Below are 8046 nucleotides of genomic sequence, written 5' to 3' on the forward strand. Positions count from 1 at the left end.
CCGCCCTGGGGCCAGCCCTGCCTGCCAGGGGAGAGCGCCCCCTGCTGAGCCCTCCGCCCCGCATGACATGAGTGGGGCTGGGGAGTCTGTTAAACACGAAGTCCCATCAGCGGCTCCTGGCTCGCGGCGGGAGCTGGGCGGCACATGGGGGCAGACGGCTTCACGCAGCTGCGGATTGTGCCTTGGGAACAACATGCTGTGAAGAGTTGCATCCAAATCGCAGTTTCCCCAAAGCAAACTCAGCTCTATGCTGCTCCAGCCTGCCCTGCGGGGCGCCCGGACGCCTGGGTTCTCTCCCGGCGCTGGGGGGTTAGAGGAGGGGGGTGCTGGGAGCCAGGACTGGGGAGTGGGGACTGGTGGGTTAGAGCGGGGGGGCTGGGAGCCAGGACTCCTGGGTTCTCTCTCCGGCTCTGGGAGGGGAGTGGGGGCTGGTGGGTTAGAGCAGGGGGGCTGGGAGCCGGGACTCCTGGGTTCTCTCCTCGGCTCTGGGAGGGGAGTGGGAGCTGGTGGTTAGAGCAGGGGGGGCTGGGAGCCCGGACTCCTGGGTTCTCTCCCCGGCTCAAGAGCCACATGTCGAAAATCCCCCTCCCTGCTCCTGACACTAAAATCACACCCCCTTTTCCCCAGGCCCGTCGGGGAACCCCAATAACGCCTGCTAATGCTGGTTGGCTTCCCGCCTCAGCCTCCGGATCCCGCCTGGCCCGTTTGACCCCCCCACCCCAGCGAACATCAAAACCCTGGAAGCCCGACGGGCCGAGAAATCCCAGAGGCCCAGTCAAAGATCCCAATCCGGGCAACTCCTGTCTCGGGAAAGCCCCTCGGCCGCAAGGATCCGCCCGTTTGTAGGATCCGCCGCTGCCCTTAAAACGAGCAAACCCCGGAGATCCCGGATTGAATTTTTAATGAAAGGGTTTCCCGGCCGGTTTAACATCTGCGAGTTGTTCTCGGCAAAGGAACAGCCCCCGGGGAAACTCTTCGATGGGCCCAGCGGCTTGGAAACGGTCTTCGAATCTGTGTGAGGTTTCGAAAGCCACTGGATTCATCTCCAACCAGATTTGGCAATCGAGGGGGGTTCTTGCTTGTTTAATTGATCCCCCCGATTCTCATGGAGAAATCCCACCTCGCAAATATTGCTTCAGCAAGGCACTTCCCAGGCCCCAGACGCTCCCCGACTCTCTGGCCTGGGAGCCCCAACGAAAACCCATCCCGCCTGCTCCGAGGGCCAAAATCGGAAGATTTGTTTCTTGGGTCCCTTTCTGATCCCAGACCGATTTCCAACCCCGCATCTTCCTCCCCCTAAAAAAACGGTCTCCCTCACCGGATGAAAAGTGACTTTCTAACACAAATCCACCTTTCCCTACACACAAAGAACCGGGCTGGGCATTTGACGAATAAATCGAGGCTTGGCGACATTTCTCTGTTTCGTCGCTGCGCAAAGCGGCTCGGGAAAAGGACCCTGATTTCTCTCTCTCTCTTTTTTTTTTTTTTTGGTCAAGAAGCGACAGTGTCTCTGATTAGTCCTGACAGGGAAGCAGAGAGGCCGAGCGAACTGAGCTGCAAAATATTCCTGTCTTCAAGCAACCTTGCTGGCTGGCTCTGCTGGTTTCTGTGTGTGCTACTCACTGGGGAGAATTTTATACCTGAATCCGGATTCCACGTCTTCCTTAAAGTCCAGACTCCAGATCCTAGTCTCTGTGTGTGTGTGTGTGTGTGTGTGCCCCTGTCTCTCTCTTTCTCTCTTTCCTCCAGTATTTCCCATTCACCACTTCTTCTCTCCTGCTCCTCCTCCTCTCTGCTAACTCCCATTCTCTGTCCTCATCTCTGGAGTTACTCAATGCCGAACCTTCAAAAAAAAAGAGAAAGAAAAGAAGAAGAAAAAAAAACCTCACCAAAGACAAGGAGTCCAGGAGGGGGCTTTCAAATGAATTCCTTCCCCCTCCCTCCCTTCCTTGTGTTTTACAACTCTGTGTCCTCCCTGCTCAGGAGATCAGACCAGAAAGACACACACAAGAGAAGTGGAGGCGAATTTTCTCTGTGTGTGTGTGTGTCTAGATGTATTTTTCTCCAAGGCTGAAGATGGCATTAGGATCTTGAAGAAAAAAACAACACACACACACACAAAACAACCAACTTTCCAGTTCTGGCATGAAAAATCCAGGCGGGGTGGGGGTGAAAAATCCATAAAACTTTATCTAGCCTAGGGCTGGCAGATGGGGGGCAAAGTCTTTGGGAGCCTCTTGATTTGTGTGTGTGTGTGTGTGTGAATCTCAAGAAGAAAACACAGAGGAGGAGTAAAAACATTCCTTTTCCTTTGCAGTCATGGCATTGAGGACTTCATTGCTCGGACTCTCTATAGGGTTACTGTTTTCCTTGCTGGAACTGTGGGTTATATCAGCTGTGAGCCTGGAGCCTATATACTGGAATACAGCAAATAAAAAGTAAGTGGGGAAGGGGGGAACTCCCTTGGTTTCTTGCTGCTTTTTCTGCTATAAAGAGGGGATGGGTTTGGGGAGGAAGAGGGAAGGCACGCCCAAGTTTTAAATCGTGGTTCATTTTGGGGCTGCAAATCCCAGAGGAGAAAGGGGGGGGGGGAAGCGAAGGGAAAAAGAAATAGCATTTTTTTACCATTTCCCCCAATCTAGTCAATTTCAAGTGTAACTGATAAGGGTTTTATAAGGACCTGTGTCAGTTTCACCCTCAAAAGTCTGCCCTTTAATCCGCTTGTCAAACTTTTCTTTCTTTCCCTTTATCCCTCTTCAGTCAACCCATTTCCTGGAAAGTGTGTTGGGAGTGGGACCTCCCCCCCCAAAATCAAGGACGATGTTTTATTTAACAAAATCAGAGTGGGGGGGGGATTGTTGTTTTTGCTCTTTATAATCATCATAAATTTTTTTTTTTAATTCTGGACAAATCGGTGTTTTCAGTGCAAAGGTGAGAGGTGTTTGTTTTTTAGGGGGGAAAATATCTGGTGGCCTTTTGATGCTGTCCAGCGCAGGAGAGCGAGTGTGTGTGTGTGTAAGAGAGATATTGCGGTGTTTTGGTGAAGTTTGTGCAGGCAAACCGGAGATGGGTGTGAATTTGCGGTAGGCCTCTTGAACGGCGGATTTTGGGTTGGCGTTGGCTTTTTTTGAAAATGAGTGGTGCTCTCCGCCGGTGCGGTCTATAAATGTGCATCTTCCAAGTTGTGGGTGTTGGTTTTGGTGCCTTCAGTGTGTATGTCTGTGTAGATCAAGCATGTGTGTGTGTGTGTGTATCGAACGGGGAGGGGGGGATGCCCTTAAAATTAGTTATTCTGTGTGTGTGCGTGTGTGTTTCTTTAGCTTTATACTGGCAGCTTCTTAAAGTTGTGTGTAGTTTGATATCCCCTTGAAACGACTGACTGGGTATCATAGAAGATCAGGGTTGGAAGAGACCTCAGGAGGTATCTTGTCCAACCCTCTGCTCAAAGCAGAATATATGAATTTATCCCGCTCCAGATGGCTTCTTGAGACTGACCTTTGGGTCTTGGCTTGTGTTGTGGGGCTCTGTGGATCCTTTTCATTTCGCACACGGGCCTCTGTTTGCTGGACTGTGCTTTATGGGGGCCGATAGGTCAAAGCAGGCATTTCTCTCTGCCCGGGTAGATCTGGAAGATACGTTTTCTTCCCTCCTGGCCGTATCATTCCAGACACGAGATCCATCGAAACCACCCGAGTCTTGCATCTGCTCCGGGCTCAATCAAAACCCCCTTCCCCCTCCGGAGCAAACGACAAAGTTTTCGGGGGTCCGACAGGCTGGCGAGGGATGGAGCCTGGTTGCCAGAAATATGGAGCATTCGTCAACGCGACAATTACTCCCATCAGCGTGTGGCAGCGCTTCCTAGCAACAAATACATACTCGAGCTAATGGATCTATTTGTCTAAATCTTTTCCACCAGCCCCCAGGCCTGAAAAAGGGGTTCGCCGTCTCCCAGCGGCCTCTCCTTGCAGATCGAGGGAGAAGGGTGTTTTTCGGCGGCGTCCTGGCTGGTTTTTTTCCCTCCCCCCCATCCCCACATCCAACGGATGTGTGGATCTTAAAACAGAATAAAAAGAGAGGCCGCTTTATTTTTAAAATGTATTTATTTCACGGCGCAGAATGAACGTATCGGACCAGATCAGCCGCTGGCGACATTGGCGTATGGGGACCAATGTTGCTGTCTCTTGGGGAGCGGGCAGTGTGTGTGTCTGGGAATACGTCTTGTCATTTTTTTAACGCCACTTTCTTTTTAAAGCAAACCATTGGCTTGCTTAGGACATGATCTTGGACACACGCACAAGCTTAGATCTCTGACACTCCTATATAAATATATAAACACACACACACACGCCGATCGCCTGACCGGCCTAAGGCTAGAAAATTGTTGACCGGCTTTAAAAAACCCCGAACACCAAGTCCCATTTTCAAAGATCACTCGGGCCCAGCGCTTAATTTGGGCCAGGGCTTGGCTGGGCAGAGCCCCGGCACCTCTGCATCAGTCGCGAATGTAAAAATTAAGCACCGCTTGGGCTGTTTGGCGAAATCAATGGGAACCCCTTGGGGGAAACTGGAACCTAGCGGTCTGAGACTCAGTGGAAGGCTTCTAAATCTCCCGGGACCACGAGCTGTGTCTCTGTGTGTGCGTGGTAGGGGATTGGGACACCCGAGGCTGGAGGGAACGGGCTCCCCGCAAACCAGTTTCTCTCTTGAGTTTCCCTCGGCACCAGTTTTTTTCTGGGATCTTCTGCAGCCCAGCCAGAAACCGTATCTGTGACCATCCAGTAGCCCCATTTTGGGAGGGGGGTTCCATGAAGATTTTCGGCTTCCAATCCGGCGAGGATCCATCAACTGATTTTTTTGGAATGATCTTCAAACCGGACGTTTTCCAAAAGCGGAAAAATCTGGGACTCCCTTTCCCAGCCAGAGCTCAGATTTCTCCCGCAAACTCCTGCCCCCGAATCCTGGTTTTGGAAGCCATTGGGACAATTTTTAGCTGCCCAGGCCGGAAGGACGCAGGAAATATTCCGGCGGCTATTCTCGGTCATCGCTGTCGGTTTTGATGAAGCTGGCCAGAAGTCATTCTGGTGGAGTTATTCCTCACGAATGCTGTCATTTGCTTAAAATTAAGAAGGCAAATGCAATGCCCGACGGATGCGCCAAGCCACTGAAAATGAGTTTCTCTTATTAACTAGAGGCAGGCCCCATCTGTTTGAGCTGGTCTGATCGCAAATGAATGTTTTAACATCCGGGAGGTACACGGATCAGACTTTAGCAGCCGGGAATCGACACCGATTCGTGTGACTTCTGATCAGACCTTTAACGCTCCGATGCAGCTGGCTTTGGGGTGGGGAGCAGCGCCTGGGTCATTTTCAAAGCGACCTCCGCTTGTGTTCGAAAGACCGGACTTTGTTTTTTAAGTCCGTCAGCCACAAAAGTGCCCCTTGAAGCGCTGTAAAATCCAGCCTTCTGACCAGATAGCTAAGCCGCAAACCAGCGGCCCCTCTGAGCGATACAGCATCATTACAACGCCAGCGTCCTCTCAAATCACTTGCCCTTAGTCAAAATAGATGTGCCAGTGGGAAAGACGAAGGGTTCGCGCCCCAGCATGGCATCTGACTGAAAAACTCAGGGCCTCTTGCGTCTTCGCCGGCCGAGGATTTGCCCCTAGAGTCGAGAGAGAACCCTGGGCCTCTGCGGGATTCGCAGAGGACCAAGAGATCAAAGGCTGCCGGGCGTGGCGGACGATTTTCAGATCTTGCTTTGCGGTGGCGTGGGGAGGGCGGGAGGGGACCTGGAGGGCTGGATGAGGTGGGGAGCAGTGGGCGTGATGGTCTGCTCTGGCCCGTATCGATATGTGCAGACTCCGGGGGTGGGGGGGGAGGTGTTACGGGGCTTGGACGGGGCCCGGGCTGGCCGAGGAAACGCAGGGGAAATTCCCCGGAACCGCGAAATCAGGCCGCCGGTCCTAGAGAGAAAATGCGGTAGAGGCTCATGTGCTACGCTCCAGAGGTCCCCGGTTCGATCCCGCCCCTCGGCGTTACATCGGCTCTTGGGCTAAAGGCCTGTGGCCGTCAGGACGCCTGGGTTCTAGCCCTGACTCTGGCATAGATAAGGAATAGAACCCAGGAGTCCTGGCTCCCAGCCCCCCCCCCCCCCCCCCCCCACCCCCCCCCCCCCCCCCAGAGCCGGGGAGAGAACCCAGGAGTCCTGACTCCCAGCCCCCCCTGCTCTAACCACCAGCCCCCACTCCCCTCCCAGAGCCAGGGAGAGAACCCAGGAGTCCTGGCGCCCAGTCCCCCCTGCTCTAACCACCAGCCCCCACTCCCCTCCCAGAGCCAGGGAGAGAACCCAGGAGTCCTGGCGCCCAGCCCCCCCTGCTCTAACCCACCAGACCCCACTCCCCTCCCAGAGCCAGGGAGAGAACCCAGGAGTCCTGGCTCCCAGCCCCCCCTGCTCTGACCCACCAACCCGCACTCCCCTCCCAGAGCCGGGGAGAGAACCCAGGAGTCCTGAGTCCCAGCCCACTCACATCCTGCTCTAACCACTAGCCCCTCTCCCCTCCAAGAGCCAGGAATAGAACCCAGGAGTCCTGGCTCCCAGGCCCGCGCCCCCAAACCACTAGAGTAGTAGCTGTGCCGTGCCCCAGAGGTGGCTGCATCTCAGTGCCGGGCGAGGGGTCCCTGGGTAACCAGCCAGCCCGCCCCAGAGGTGGCCGCATCTCCGCGCCAGGTGAGGGGTCCCTCGGGGACCAGAGGCAGCTGATTGGGATCTTTCCCCCAACTCTGGGCGGGGGTGGGTCTGGGTGGCTCCCCCAGGTGCGGGGCTGAGGGAGGCAGCAGAGGGGTGAGGGGATGGGTGTTTCACATAGACAAGGGCCGGGAGGGGCCCTGCTGCCAGGTGGGTGGCTGGTTTGTCTGGAGGGGCCTGGCTGGCTCAGGGGGGCAGGGAATGGGGCAGGGGCCTGTCCCCTCTAGGGGGCGCCGGCTCCCCTCTGGCCCCATGGCGGGAACTGGCTGGCTCAGGGGGACACGGGTTGGGGTCCCCTCTCTGACGCCCCATCTCCGGCAGGTTCCAGGCGGCGGGCGGCTACGTCCTGTACCCGCAGATCGGCGACCGGCTGGACCTGATCTGCCCGCGGTCCCGCCCGCCAGGCCCCTTCTCAGCGGAGGAGTATGAATATTACAAGCTGTACTTGGTGCTGGGCGAGCAGGCCCGGGCATGCGAGATCCTGCGGGCCCCCAACCTGCTGCTGACGTGCGACCGGCCCGAGCACGACGTGCGATTCACCATCAAGTTCCAGGAATTCAGCCCCAACCTCTGGGGCCACGAATTCAAGAGCAACCAGGACTACTACATCATCAGTGAGTGCCCGGACGCCTGGGTTCTCCCCCAGCTTGGGGGGCTGGGAGCCAGGTCTGATACATTTCCCTCCTGCATCTCCGCGCAGGGCGAGGGGTCCCCGTGTCACCAACCGCCCCGCCCCAGAGGTTGGCGTATCTCAGCACCGGGCGAGGGGTCCCCGTGTAACCAGCCATCTCGCTCCAGAGGTGGCTGCCTCTCAGCGCCGGGCGAGGGGTCCCTGGGTAACCGGCCGCCCCGCCCCAGAGGTGGCTGCCTCTCAGCGCCGGGCGAGGGGTCCCCGTGTAACCAGCCGCCCTGCCCCAGAGGTGGCCGCATCTCAGCGCCGGGCGACAGATGCAGCCGGTGGGGGTCCCTGGTGGGGGTCGGTCAGCTGGGATTTGGGGGGGGGGGGCTCCTGTCTCTTAGGCTCTGTGTTGTGAAATACAGCTCCTCTCCCCTCCCCAACACAATCTGTCCGTCATTCTGTCTGTCTGTCTCCTTCCCTCCTACGCTGTGTATTGCAGAGTCAATCGCTTGCCGCCCACAAGCCACTGGCATCTGTCGGCTTCTCCCGTCCCCCCCCCAACCTCACCTCCGCCGGTGCCCCTCACTCCCGAACCGCAGCCCCCCCAGCTCTGCCGGTGCCCCTCACTCCCGACCTGCAGCCCCCTGCTAGCCCAGCCCTGCCCCCCCCCCCCCCCCCCCCCC

The 8046-nt window shown here is 56.5% G+C and overlaps 1 protein-coding gene across 1 annotated transcript; it reads left to right on the forward strand.

Moving 5' to 3' along the window:
* Positions 1-1749: 1749 nt before the first annotated feature.
* Positions 1750-7524, forward strand: EFNB3 (ephrin B3). Its single transcript, XM_029913625.1, has 3 exons — positions 1750-2438; positions 7066-7358; positions 7445-7524. Exons 1-3 carry the CDS (start codon positions 2320-2322, stop codon positions 7522-7524), a joined length of 492 nt encoding a protein of 163 aa, XP_029769485.1. The 5' UTR covers positions 1750-2319.
* The last annotated feature ends 522 nt before the right edge of the window (positions 7525-8046 follow it).

Source organism: Terrapene carolina, unplaced genomic scaffold, assembly GCF_002925995.2.
Source record: "Terrapene carolina triunguis isolate 2854851 unplaced genomic scaffold, T_m_triunguis-2.0 Scaffold751, whole genome shotgun sequence".
Taxonomy (NCBI): Eukaryota; Metazoa; Chordata; order Testudines; family Emydidae; genus Terrapene; species Terrapene triunguis.